The 14,828-nt window shown below is 44.4% G+C and overlaps 1 protein-coding gene across 1 annotated transcript in view; it reads right to left on the bottom strand.

The window, feature by feature from the left end:
- The window catches only part of Akap7 (A-kinase anchoring protein 7), a 116,010-nt gene extending 101,562 nt beyond the window's left edge, over window positions 1-14,448 (bottom strand). The window contains exons 1-2 of the mRNA XM_051164049.1: window positions 14,301-14,448; window positions 3,047-3,178 (exon numbers count right to left, since the gene is read on the bottom strand). Coding sequence (XP_051020006.1) covers window positions 3,047-3,178; window positions 14,301-14,406 — 238 coding nt within the window. The 5' untranslated portion in view covers window positions 14,407-14,448. The remainder of the gene's footprint in view (window positions 1-3,046; window positions 3,179-14,300) is intronic.
- Between the last annotated feature and the right edge of the window lie 380 nt (window positions 14,449-14,828).

Raw genomic sequence — 14,828 nt, 5'->3', positions numbered from 1 at the left:
ACTGTATGTTGTACTTGCACTCCCAACTAACTCTATAAAGGACACAGAGCATAATTTATCTCTTTCTAACTGATACTGAATACTCACAGATATCTGTTTATACTAAGACACAGTCTTTTCTATACAAAAGTTTTCAGATGAATTTAGTTTGATATGTTTAAAATTTTTAAGTATAATTTAACTAGTTAATGGTAATAAAGTGGTAATTTCCTCTGTCTCAAAAGCCTCCAATAATTACACTAGCGCTCTATGTGAGGAAGGCAGCACAGTGCTGCGTGTTCATGCCGCCAGTGCTTCTGAGAGCAAGAGGACAAGAAGTTCAAGGCCAGCCTCTGTCACACAGCGATTGTGAGACCACTCTGAGTTCCGTGAGACCTTGTCTGAAAACACACACATCTAAACAAAACAAATTTCAAAAACATAAAAGGAGGATTGGTACTTTCTATGGAAGTGAACTTCACAGGCAGGAAAGAAATCTTTTCTTTTCTCCCCCACCCTTGCCCCACTCCCAAGAGACAGGGTTTCTCTGTGTAGCCTTGGCTGTCCTGGACTCACTTTGTAGACCAGGCTGGCCTTGAACTCAAAGCAATCAGCTTGCCTCTACCTCCTCAAGTGAAATGTTTTCTTTTGGATCCTGATTTAAGTGAGTTTAAGGGCTGGTAAGATGGCTTAGGAGGTATTGCCACCAAGCCTGATGATCTGAGTTCAATCCCCAGGATCTACATAGTGGAGAGAGAGAACCAATTGTCTCAAGTTGTCCTCTGACCTCCACACATGTGTTTTGATGTGTGCACACTCATACATAAACATACATACATACTTACATAAATATATGTATATATATACATATATATGTACATGTATGTTCACACAGATAAATAAATGTAAGTTTTTAAACTTTTCCTTGATTGTTAAGAATTGACCATCTCAAATGACTAGAATCGGTGACCTGAAGCTCTCCCCCATCTCCTGTGGGAAGCCGACTGGGCTATTTCCATGAGCAAAATGACTCTCCCATGCTAACCCCCACACCACTGTCAGAGGCAAAGAGCAACTCTGAACATTTTCTGGATGTTTCCTGGATTTCTCACCAGCTATGCCACAGTGTGCTTCTCTTATAGAGAGGAGAAACCTACCTGAGTCCTAGTGCCCTCTTCAGCAAGCTCAAGTGTCTACTAGACGGTGCCTAACCAACCATAAAAGGTGTAATCCAGGCTGCTCTATCTCCTAACCATGCATCAGATTTTCTTTCATATATACATTTATGGTTTATTTCTTACATTTAATATTCCTATATATTTCTAGCAAAGCATCCTCTTAAATAAAAACAACCCCCCCAAAAAATGCAAAACTCCATTTCAGCCAACCAGACCCCGTAAAGACAACCCATCATCTAAAATGTCAGGAGGAGTGCTTTCTCCTTAGCATGACTTTCCTCATGGCTCTGTCAGAGTTGCTATCAACAAGAATCTCTTAGCACTTAACCCTCAATTTCCACACCCCAAGAAAGCCAAAGGACCCAGCTGCACCAGCCACTTGGCATTTTAAGGCTGTTGTCTATACAGCACCAGAACACTATTTAACTTCCCATAAACACAGGAGAAAGCCAAAGAAGGGCCAGAGGTTGCCAGCACCCACATCTGGTGGTTCATCAGAGATCTGCCTGGCTCTGCCTCACCCAGTGAAATGTCTTCTTTTCATTCTTGGTATAAGTGTGTTTTGAAGGCTGGTAAGACGGCTCGGTGGGGAAGCATAGGGACCTGTATTTAGTCCCTGGTGTATCACATCAAAGCCAGGACCAGCAGGATATGACTGTGAGCCCAGGCCTTGGGGGGAGCAGAGACAGGCAGCTAAAACAGTGAGCTGCAGGATCAATGAGAGCCTCTGTCTCAAAACAAAACAAAAGGTAGGAAGGGATTAAAGGAGACACTTAATGTCACTGTCTGGCCTCCATATGCACACATGTGAACCAGCACATACAACTGTACACACACACACACACACACACACACGAAGGTTTTTAAAGTAACTCTTGTATATCGCCATATTTTTTTTCTTTTTATTAATTTATTCTTGTTACATCTCAATGTTTATCCCATCCCTTGTATCCTCCCATTCCTCCCTCCCCCCCCCCATTTTCCCATTATTCCCCTCCCCTATGACTGTGACTGAGGGGGATTACCTCCCCCTGTATATTGTCCTAAGGCACCAGGTAAACTTTAAACCCCTACCCAGATCTAGCCAATGATCAGAATATTCTCCACAGTTGAGTGGAGAGTGTGATATGACTTTCTCACGTACTCTGGTGCCTCACATTTGACCATGCCCCCTGGAGGGGGGACCTGGTGGCACTCAGAGGAAGGACAGCAGGTTGCCAAGAAGAGACTTGATACCCTATGAGAATATCACCATATTTTTAACTCATTTCTTATACACATTTTCTCTTGATTGGCACAGCCTCATTATGAGGCAGGCAATGAGGAACTAAATGTGCTTTTTTTTTTTCAGTTAAAGTCCCACTCAAAAACTTTAAATGACCAAAGTCACACAAGAAGAAAAGTCAATAATCAAAACTGAAAACACAGTTCTGCTTCTCCCTTTATCTCCCAGGACCCACGCATTAAACTGGAGCGTAGACTCTGAAAGCCATGTTCCCTCAGAAGAAAGACAGGCTAACACTCAAATAGTTTTAGAGCTCCTAAGACCTACAGTATCAAAGAGTGGTATAATGCTCCATCATTAAGAACAGATTTCAGTAGCATGGCCTGGGCCCCATTTTACATGGATAGATAGTGTTGCTATGGTAAAAACCATACCAAATCCTGCTGAAAAGAAAGAGAAAAAAAAAATCCTGCTTGCATCAAGGCCACAAACGCACCGCAGTCCTTCTTCCTGGTGCACGGTAGTCACTGATCGCACCAGCAGCGGCCAGACACAGACGCCACAAGTACAATATGAACGGACCCAAAGTATGTAAAGTGAACACATGTAAAGAGGAAAGGCTTAACTAAATGTATTGCCCACTGGTTTCTAACAAAGCACTTACTTCCACTGTCATCTTGAATATCTACAGTTGCAAACGGCATGTCCATCAGAGAATCCACAGTGCTGGCTTCTGCTTCCCCTGGCACTTCCTTTTTTCTTAACACACTTCCACATTCATTGGAATTTATTTCTCCTATAACAAACAAGAGAGAGAGGAAAAAAAGAAAGAAACAAGTATTACTGAATCGTTATTTGTTAATCTCCAGCCCTAAAATCAAAACAACTCGGCTAAGTAATTCACTACATAGTAACCTCCATAAAGAAAGGCTATGACTGGCTCTTCCAACATAGTCTTGTTTGTAAAGCTACGGTTTTACATTAAACAGGAAGCTTCTATGGCTTTAATCCTTTTCTAAAACACAGTTTTCCACTCTGGCACAGATGACAAGTAAATCAATAATCTTCCATCTTTTATGGTAAATTTTCTTAATCCTAAAAACTATATTTTTTGAATCTCTTTTGACAACAAATCAACAAAGTTTGTTTGTTTGCTTGTTTACCGTGTCCTTTTGTTAGGGTCTGGGACACACTGCAGGAAGACCCCAGACCCAGATAGTACGCAAACAGCAAGAAGGGTTTATTTCTGCATAAATCCAGCATGCTGGGATCACCACTTTAGGCACAATGGTGACCACAAGGTGAGCTTGCAGGCTCTCTTTAAACTCAGTTAGGGGAATTCCAGATACAATTAGGTCATTTTCATTTCTATTGGTGTAAATCAGAAGCTTGGTTCCAGTTGCACTGAGGATGGGGTGGTGCTGAATCAGGAGTTCATCATGAATTAGCCCCCAGGCCCCCCATCCCATCCCACCCACTCCCCTACCTCCCCAACCCCCTCACTCCACCCACCCCCCATGCCCACTTAAACTGGCAGATATCCTGGCCAATTCTGACTGGATGTCCACTCTCTGTGGTTTTCCCTGTACCAAAGTTTCTATTTCTGAGAACAGAAACTCAGGGTATGCTAGCCTGGAGAAACAGAGCCTATGATGAGGTCAGTTAGGTTTACTTAACCAGGCCCCCTCACTCTCATGTTTATTTTCAATACTATCAGCTATATGGGGGAGTTTTACCCCGTTTTGTTTTGTTTTTATTAGCATATATTAATTATGTATAACAGGCTTCACTGTGACATTTTCATATGTAAACAGCATGTTTTGACCACAGTCTCCCTCTCCCTCTCTCCCTCCTCCCATACCTGCCTACACTTTACCTCCCACTCCTTCCCACTCCCATTTTCTGTTTTTAATTTGTATAAGCTCTTGCCTTTTCCCCCCTCCATAAACTCTTCCACTCCACCATTACATTTAACACTGGAAATCTCGTTAAAAAATACTTAACTCAAGAGACCAGCGAGATGGCTTTGTGGGTAAAGGCTTGCCACGAGATTCTGGCAACCTGAGTTGGATCCCAGAACTCATGCAAACATGGAGAGAACCAGTTCTCATTGCTCCCCAACTTTGATACACAGACCACGGTGTGCACAACATACACCACAGACTCCCACATAGACAACAACAATTTAAATATATGATGGCTCTAACATGCATTTTTTTTTTTTTTTTTAATTCAACAATGAGAAGCAAATCGTTCTCACTGCGTTTTGTAACAGCCCTCCCATGCCACGTACTAAAAGTCACATTTCATGTTTGGCTTTTGTTTTCTTGTTGTGAGTAGAACACCCACAGTGTCATGGGTGGAGGATTAAGGAAGAAAAGACGTGAACAGATACGTTAATTGCTAAGTTTATCTGTTGGTGGTCTCCCCTACATTAGTCACCATGCCCCTATGTCATTTGGACGTAACAAAATTATGGAATATGTACATAATTTTCAACCAGTGTATCATTTAAAAGCAAAAACAAAACCATGTGTTTCCTTCTGTTCTAATTGTCTATTTTCAAATGCAGTAACTGCAGCACACATTCCATTAGATAAGGCTTATGTGGCTGGAAAGATGACTCAAGAGGTTAAGTGCACTGGCTGCTCTTCCAAAGGACCTGTGTTCAGTTCCCAGCACGTACATGCTGGAATTAACAGGCTGTTGTTAATTCCAGTTCCAGAGGACCCAACTCCTTCTCCTGACCTCTGAAGGCACTGCACACATCTAGTTCACAGACATAACTTACAGCCAAGACAGCCATACACACAAAACGAGAATAAGTAAATGTGAAGGAGGTGGCGGCTTGCAGCGTTAGAGAGATGGCTCGAGAATCATTTCCTAGGGTCAGGCCCCCAGCACCCACATCTAGCCACTTACCCACTACCTGGAGACATCACACTCTCTTCTAGAGTCTTTAAGGACCTGCATCCTGCACTATACAGACATGCATGCATGCGCCTGTGCATTATTGTCATCATCATCTTAATAATAATAAATAAATGTTAGTCTTACAGGGTATTGGGGAAGTATAGGCCCTCATATGAACACGGTCCTAGTTTTAAGCCCTAGCAACACACACACACACACACACACACACACACACACACACACACACACACTAAATAAAACAAATAAATAAAAACTAAATATATAATGAAACAAAAAAAAAAAAAAAAAAAAAGGAAGAAAGAAAGAATATGGCCTGCAAACCAGGACAGTTCAGGTCTGTAATCACAGCTGAGACTTAGGCAGGACGCTCTCAACTTCACATCTCTCTGTACAGCATGAGTTCAATGCTGGCCCAGGCAACACTGGTCTTGCTTTTAAATATATACACTCCTGCTCCTCTGCCTTCTCCTCTTCCCTAAACCCAAGAGAGACTATATGCAATTATGGCAGGATTGCATACAGCTGACTGGGAGAAATGGCTGGATAAACAGATGAGAGCCCAGGGGCCTACCCCTCCTCCTAGGAAGGGACAGCAACAGTCAACAAGCCCTGGTGCTCTTTGAGTGGGCACTGCCAGTCTCCGGAGGATGGCAGCTGGCTGGCTGGAGGCTGGCGCTGAAAGGTACCACCCTTTTAAGAGAAAGCTGAATCCAAACTGCACAGGAAACTACAGTCAATCACGAATACCCACACACGCTAATAAACCATTAGGCATTATGAGTTCTTGGGCAAACTCTACAAAAACCACAGCACAGTCAAAAACCCTTTGTGTGGTTTGTTCCGTCCAGATAGTGACACTGTCACAGCCATGCTTTCGGGTTTGAATGACTAAGCAACACAGAGAGAGAAGCGCAGACCCAGAGCAAATGGTTGAAATAATATTTACAACATCCAGCAGAAACTAGCTAAGGAGTCCCCGATAAACTGTGTTGCTGAGGCAACATGATTTCTGGCCCCAGAAGGCTCAGTCTTCTCCGCAGGAGAAGCACTGTCAGTGGTATGTCACTTCTTCCTTTGATCTGCCCTACCGGCTCACCCATTAAGTAGTCATATACGTCATGGAAGTCACCAAACATTTGCATTAATCAGTATCAATGTACTTTTCTTGTTACTGTGAGCAAATAGAACGTTACACGTTAACTGCTTTTACCAAGGATATTATTTATTTGTTTATTTTTGTTTGTTTTGAGGCAGGGTTTCTCCGTGTAGTCCTGGTCATCTTAAAACTTGCTTTGTAGGGGCTGCAGAGGTTGCTCTGTAGAGGTTAAGAGCACTTGTCTGCTCTTCCAAAGGTCCTGAGTTCAATTCCCAGCAACCACATGGTAGCTCACAACCATCTGTAATGAGATCTGGTGTCCTCCTCTAGCCTGCAGGCAGAACACTGTATAAATAGTGAATAAATAAATCTTAAAAAAATAAACTTGCGGGGGCTGGAGAGACGGTTCAGTGGTTTAGAGCACTGCCTGCTGGTTCAATTCTCAGAACCCACATGGCAGCTCACAACTGTCTGTAACTCCAAGATCTGACACCAGCACACACAAATAAAATAAAATAAAATAAACCTTGCTTTGTAGACTAGGCTGGCCTCAAACTCAGAGACCGACCTGCCTCTGCCTCCCAAAGGTGTGTGCCACCAACACCCACCTAAAAATATCTATTTATTATATATAAGGGCTTTGCCTGCATGTACATTTGCATACCAGAAAAATGTAGTGGATCCTATGGACTACATTACAGACAGTTTTGAGCTGCCATATGGGTGCTGGGAATCGAACTCAGGGGCAGCCAGTACTCTTCACTGCTGAGCAACTATAGACATCTTTATACCATGAGATAAACAACAGTGACCTCTGATAGGAACAGTTTACCCCTCAGCTAGTCAATGCTTTATTGTTGGCCTGTCTTGCTGTCCTTCTCCCAAAGCCACTGAGTCAGGGTACCAGCCTGACTCAGGAAAGGGGATTTGAATGACAGAATGAGACAAACGTGCTTGGGTCTGAAGTGGGTGGCCAAATCACAGAGCCAGCATGGCAGTGGGTCAATATATGATATATAAAGCAAGAGGCATTTGCTCTCTGTAAAAGCGAACCCAGCACTTTATCAGTTACTGGAACAGGGACTAACAAGTAACCCAAACATCAGCCACCAGACAGCTTCTACTCAGAAAAACTTTAACAAAAGAGCACTTGTAAGTCAGGCATGGGAGCACACACATAGCTCTGAGAGAAGAATGCTGAGTTCAAAGCCAGCCTGGGCTATGGACTAAGATCTTGACTCTAAATAGCAATACCTATAATAAAGTACTTATGCAATTAAACATGCATATATAACTACCTATAACACATAAGACGACTGCATAGCAACTAGAATGTGCGGAGTAAATAAACCCAACTAGGGGGCTGGAGAGATGGCTCAGAGGTTAAGAGCACTGGCTAGCACTGGCTGTTCTTTCAAAGGTCCTGAGTTCAATTCCCAGCAACCACATGTGGTTCACAACCATCTGCAATGAGATCTGGTGCTGTCTTCTACTGTGTGTTACATGCAGGCAGAACATTGTATAATAATAAATAAATCTTTAAAAAAAAATAATAAACCCAACTATATCTCTCCTAATTTTGTCTCAATCCAAGCATGTATTGACAGGAAATACTCCCAGTATGATACGCACATGTCAGTACCACTTCTCATGTCTACGTGCTGTATGGAAAGCTTCTGACTTACGATGGCTTCAAGTACAACTTTCCAACCTCATGATGGTACAGAAGCTGGCTACCATTCCCACTGCTGTGCCTAGAGGGAAGCTCTAGAGAGCAGGGCGTTCAGGGTGTGGGGTGGGGCTCAGGCTCTCACAGCCAAAGAGGCAGGGCATGGGGTGAGGTTCAGGTTCTCACAGCCAAAGAGGCAGGGCATGGGGTGGGGTCAGCATCCAGAGTCTGAGGAATGTGGTCAGAATCTTGTTCTCTGCTCAACTTTCTCTCTTGACTGCTGTTCGGGAAAGCAGTGAACACTCAGTAGAAAGCATACTCAAATTTTGAGTATTGATCTCTTCCCAGGCTAGTGACACGAGGTATGGCCCCCTCTTGCGATGCTGGGGGAGAGGGTGTGAGGGAGGAGCAGTAGGCAGCCCCATGACCGTGAAAGAACCCATACTCTAGAGTGGGCTGTGTTGCTAAGCAATGGTGTGCAGCAGACTAGGTGTGTTTTAAGGCCTGTTTTCCCCTTACAGTATTTGCCACTTAAAACGAACACTTACAGCACACATTCTTTACAATATATGAAACTGAGGAAACCGACTTCTGGCCTCTGATAACATTCTGAAGGCAAGGAGAATCATTTGGTTTGTTTGGTTTGTTTTTTGAGACAGGGTTTCTCTGAGTAGTCCTGGACTCACTCTTTCAGACAAGGCTGGCCTCAAACCCACAGAGATACATACCTGCCTCTGCTGCCTCCCTGCCTGCTGGGATTACAGGTGTGCACCACCACACCTGACTTTTTTTTTTTTTTTTTTTTTTTTTGATGGTTTATTTTATTTTTGTTTTGTTTTCTGTGCATTGTTGTAGCTGTGTGAGGCTGTGGGAGGCCCTGGAACTGGAGTTACAGGCAGTTGTAAGATATTATATTGGTACTGGGAATTGAACCTAGGTCTTCAGGAAGCGCAGCCAATGCTCTTAACCACTGACCTATCTCTCCAACCCTGCCAAGGAGAATCATTAAACAACATGGTGAATTAAGTCATTCTTTAAGAAGTCCTTGATCCAGTTTAACTCTTGGTATAAGATCAATTAAGCGTCACTACTGAGCAAGCAGAGCTCACGCTAAGTGAGTCCGCTCAATAAAGCCAAGAAGACGCTCACAGCGGCAGCGAAGATCCCATTAAGGGATGGGTACCAAACCCATCAAGGGATGGGCCCCTTTCCCTGCCCCCCCACAAGCCAGATAAACCAAGTCTATAGCAGTGTAGACCAGCCTCCAGAATTCCTTAAAAGCTCCTGGGTGATTCCAATGAGCAAGGGAAGTGTGAAAACCACTGCCTAAACTCTCACTTTTCCTATCCCTTGAATCCACTCTAAACAATAGACGGCGGTTAAAACATTATCATCAACTGTGAAGTCAAAAGGCCGCCACTACCAAATGTTAGCGATTCAAACTCCTTCCAGGTACCCAGGGATTCTTTTGGTCCACAGGAATACACGATGCTGCAGCTGTCCACCTGTCTGTCCTTTCTGTGAGATTCTAAAGAAACCAAACTACCTACCCGGCCCTAAACAGCATACTTGGTGAACGGAGACCTTTCAGAGTCTATCAGGAAACGTGGTCACCCTCCCCAATGATCCTTCAGTAGCCCAGCTGGTTCCCCTCCGATTCTTCCTCTCTTAGCACTGAGCTAGCTCACCCAAAGGTACCCTGCCAATATTTACTGAATGCCTGGACAAAGAAAGTACACACGTGGGCGTGGTTCTATGTCATTGTAGCACAGCTGTCTCGATAATCATGAAAACAATGGTATTTAATAGCAGTCCGTGAACACGGCAGGTTTTCTCGTTTTCACGGGATGAATTAAAGGGCATAAAAATAAAAACTAAGAAATGGAGGGATGACAATGCAGCTCAGCCCCGGAGCGCTTGCCTATTGTGCCTGGCCCTGCGTTCAATCCCACACACCAAAATCAAACCTAGAAACCCACCAACATAAGAAAAAGAATTACTCTATAGAATTCTCCATCTTTTACGTTTGTTTGTATGTCTGCTTCCAAGCTCTCCTATACTTCAAGCCGGCCTCAAACTCAACAGGTAGCCAAGGATGGCCTTGAACTCCTTCTCAGGGATTACGGTGGTATGCAATAGTGGCCAAAAACCCCACCTTTTAAAATAAAGTATATTAAACTTAAATGCAATTTTTTTATATCAAAACTGACAGAAGCCAAGAACTTAAAATACAATCTGCTTCCCATTGTTGTAAAGAAATAGAGGCAACTATTGTAGACAAGACTTATTAACTCCAAAAAGAGAATGCTGCCTATAACTAAGTCTTCCCACCCCCCCCCCACCCTTTTACTCTTTATGACACTGGAATTATAGCTTTAGTTTTGAGGTTAGCAAATTATTGGGTTCTGCTATGGCTTTGTCACCCATACATCATTATTTTGTTCCTAACAGGTCCACCTTGCCTTCCCCCAGCTGTTTCCCCATCTTCCTTCTCTGCCTTCCTGTTACATATATTTATCTCATTATGTGCTATATTGTTCACCAATTTAGAATCTCTTCGTACCCAGCATGATTCCCCTTTCTAGTTCCATGACTTACAAACATGCATACATAAATACATACATATATCTACATATAAAATTTTAATTTAAGTCCCACACATGAAAGAAGGCTTTGGGTTTTTTTTTTTTTTTTTTTTTTTTCTTTGTTTGGTTTTTGGTTTTTCGAGACAGGGTTTCTCGAAAGCCTGGACTTGCTTTGTGGACCAAGCTGGCCTCAAACTCACAGCGATCTGCCTGCCTCTGCCTCCCGCGTGCTGGGATTAGAGATGTGCGCTACCACTGCCCGGCAGAGAGAAGTTATTTTTGAGTCTGGCTTATTTCTCTTAAGATAACCATTTCCAGTTGCATCTATTCTCCTTCAAAGGTCGTGAGTTCATTTTTCTTTACACCTGAAAAAGTTCTGTCTTGCGGAATTTTGCAGACCATAAAGTGCCACGTTTCCTTTCTCCACCCATCTGTTGATGAACCTCTAGGCTAGTTACATTGCCTGACTCCTGTGAACAGTGCAGGAATAAACATGGATGCCATAGCAGGGATCGCATACTTAACTGACTGAAGCATCCTTTGAGCATAAGCCCAGGAGTAACACAGCTGGCCCATATGCAGGAGTGACACAGCTGGGCCGTACGCAGTTGTTATTTCAGTTCTGAAGGCACCTCTATGCTGATTTCCACAGTGTTACTGCACAAATCCACCTTCTCACCAACAGCCAACAAGGGTTTGCCCTTCCCCACATCCTAGCTTCTGTGTTGGTTCGCCTGTGAGACTCGCTCTTTCCATATACCACAGGCTGGTCTTGAACTGGTGATCCTCCTGCCTCAGCTACCAAAGACGTGTCTCATGCATGTCAAGAGAAGTGCAGATCGTTCCATAGAACCACATTTCTCAAACCAAATTTCAAGAAACCTTGAACCTGGTCCTTAAGTACTGGAATTCCATTCACCACAGGCACACTTCCTCTTACACAGGTGTAAAGACTTTACTCTGGGAAAACAGCCCTGGAACAATTGATCCTCATGCATTTAAGCCATCGACTCATTGTTTTGGCCGCTGTAATGTTGCTTAACTAAACTGGGCCTGGTAGCGCAGGCCTGTTATCCCTGGTACTTTGAGGGGAGGTGGAGGGGGTGCGGTGTGTGTGGGGGGCTCATGGGCTAAGACAGGATGGTAAATTCCAAACCACCCTATGCAACTAACTTAGTGAGGTTTGTCTCCAATTAAAAGTTAATGAAGCTTGGGGTGGGGGCACCACCATGGGGAAGGCCTTGTTTGGCATGTAACAGGCTGAGATTCAACTGCAAAATAAATAAATAAATGAAGTCGTCTAGGCCAGGCATGTTGGGTCATACCTGCAATCCCAAGAAGGTAGGGACAGGTAGGAAGACAAGGAGTTCGAGGCCATCCTCCGGCTGAGCTATATGGCAACCCAGTAGCTCACAGTAATCAAGTCGACCAAGGTTTGGTCTGTCACTGAAACAAAATTTATCTTTTTTCACAAGTCGAAATAATCACTAATAACAACGATGATGCGAAACTGGAAATTAGCACGGCCGACACCAACCAACATTTCAATGAGCACTCGCTGCCAGGCGCGCTCAGCTAGAAGCACTTTGGGGAGTAAGTAACTCACTCAATTTACACAACTATGCTGTGAGGGAAGCTACTATCACACCAGGCACGCGGGAGCTGCCCTCTGGACCAAGTAACTCTCTCACTTGACCCCCCAAGTTCTGGAACCAATGCCCTCCCTGCAGCTGTTACCAGACACTGACAGCAGCAAGGATGATGGCCTAAGGTTCTTCTTTCTGAAATCAGGGTTTCTATTATATACACCCAAACAAGGCTCCTCACAACCTCGCCCAAGGCAGAAAGGGGGAGTAATTTAAATGCCAAGTAGAGAAACAAGCGTGGCATGCTCACTCCAGTGACTGACAACAACGTTACGAAGAGTGTGACGGGGAAAAGTGACTCTAGCACGCAGATATGTATGGTCAAGGGTGAGTCTCGGCGGTAACAGCGACTTAGCGTCCTCAGGGCCCCCAGCCTGATCCCCAGCATTGCAAAACAGACAATCACAACATAAATTAAAAAGTAGATGGAAAACTGCATGCTCCCAAGATCCACAGTTAGGAAAAGGAAGAATAAAAGCTGAAAAGTACTTCTGAATGCTAGCCTCACCTCACTCTGCTAAATGCTTTTTAACCACTGTACCGAATTATTTCTAAAGTGAATATTACTTTCTTTGGTTTGGTTTGGTTTTAGTTTTTCTAGACAGGATTTCTCTGTGTAGCCTTGGCTGTCCTGGACTCAATTTGTAGACCAGGATGGCCTCAAACTCAGCTTTGAATATTACTTTTGTAGGAAAAACCATGAATGTGTGTATTTAAAGGAGCCTCTAAAAATCACACATCTAAATGCATTCAAATATTCAAATCATAGTTACACTTCAGCAAACGTTATCATCAAAGTCAAGCAAACAAAAATAACTAAGTCACACCAAATAGGTTTCCTATCTGAATAATAAAATATGGTTCTATTACAAAAGATTATCTTCTGGTCCCTTTAAACAGCCATGGAAAGGGCCTGTCATTCACAGTGGTCTAGCTACTTTGATTAGCTACTAAAAGCAGTAGCATAGTAGGTATCTGGAAATACTTCATCTTCATGCCAACCAAGCCACTTACCCGTCATGCTTCCGTTTTCTCGTCATGAAAAGGGAACAATCCAAATTATTAAGGAGAAATTGTCAAATCAATACTACATAAATGGAAGGTCCCAGGAACACAGACACACACCTTAGGCTTTGTTACTATGTGGAAAGATGTAAACTATGTTAAAAGGATCCTAAGCTGCGAAGCCACACTACGTAAATAAAAATTTAAAATAAAATAAATCGTCTCAGGCAAGGACACATCTCTTTGGGCATCTCCTCCACAAGATGCGGACATTCCATTCACATGATAAACACTTACACTATTTACATAATTCATATTTACATATAAACTATTTACATATTTAGCGTGCTTGTACACGCTATTTTAATATTCTTATGCTTTGTATATATTTAGTATATAACGATCTGGCAGAACGCCTATTTCCCCCTACTTACTTTTTGGTTCCTTTCACTCAAAGTCCAACCCCCTAATTCCTATCCAAATTCAGCACACAGCAAAAGTTAACCCAAACTGAAGTTCATTCCATGCGCCAGCATATTGGCGCCAGTTTTAAAATGCTTCTTTCCAAACCTCGAATAAAACCCTAAATGATACAAGATGGTGCTTAATATTTCTATTTGCTTTTTTTTTTTTTTTTTTTTTTAATGGAGATTAACACAGTTAAGAAAGGGTGTGTTGCAAAACTTTGGGCCATGGGTCTCAAGATCCGAGGAGGTAAAAGAAACCTCAACTCTTGGTTGGGATCACACTCCTCGCCACTTGCAGTGCGGAGTGGTGCACCAAGAACCGGCGCTGCAAGCAAACAGCACTGACAACCGGGGTGCACCGGGCTGCAGGGCTGCAAGCGGCACCGGGTCGGGGTGCGGGAGGGGAGGGGCGACCGCGAGGGGCGTGGGGCAACGGGAGGCCTGGGAGGCGGAGCGGGGGGGGGGGCGAGCACGCCCCACGAGCGGAGGCCAGTCCCAGGGTGAGCGCGCTCTCACCCGCGGCGGGGCGCTCCATGGTCGCGGTGCTGAGGCGGAGGCTCAGGCCCGGAGGGCGCAGGGTGGCCAGGAGGGCGGAGGCGCGGAGCCCCGCCAGTCGCAGCATCCCCGGCACCCGCCGCTTCGGGAGGAGCCGGAAGGGGCCGAGCCGGCCAGGGCGCCGGTACCCGGATTGGAGCCGGGCTCGGGAGGGCGGGGCGGGAGAGCGGGGCGGTCCCTGGGCCGCGCTGGGCTCCGACCTCTGGCCGCCCTCGGTGATTTCCTGCGGCGCGGCCCTTCCCGTCTCACGCTTCGAGGGGCGAGACCGCGACCCGACAAGCATTCCTTGGCCTGCGGTCTCTTGAGAACCCGTGTTGTTTGCTTTAGCCTAGAGCTTTTGGAGACGCAGTTCTCATTGCAAAATATGTGGGAAGAGTGAAATGTACAAGAGCGAGGCCTTCCTTGTATGTCACTATAATGAGATGCTTTTATTTACTTTGCTTTACTTCCTCCCCCAAAAAAGCCAAAATGGGACGCAGTCAGAAATTT

This window comes from Acomys russatus, chromosome 21 (assembly GCF_903995435.1).
Source record: "Acomys russatus chromosome 21, mAcoRus1.1, whole genome shotgun sequence".
Classification (NCBI taxonomy): Eukaryota; Metazoa; Chordata; class Mammalia; order Rodentia; family Muridae; genus Acomys; species Acomys russatus.
The sequence above is the reverse complement of the archived record's forward strand: the minus strand, read 5'-3'. Positions and strand labels throughout refer to the sequence as shown.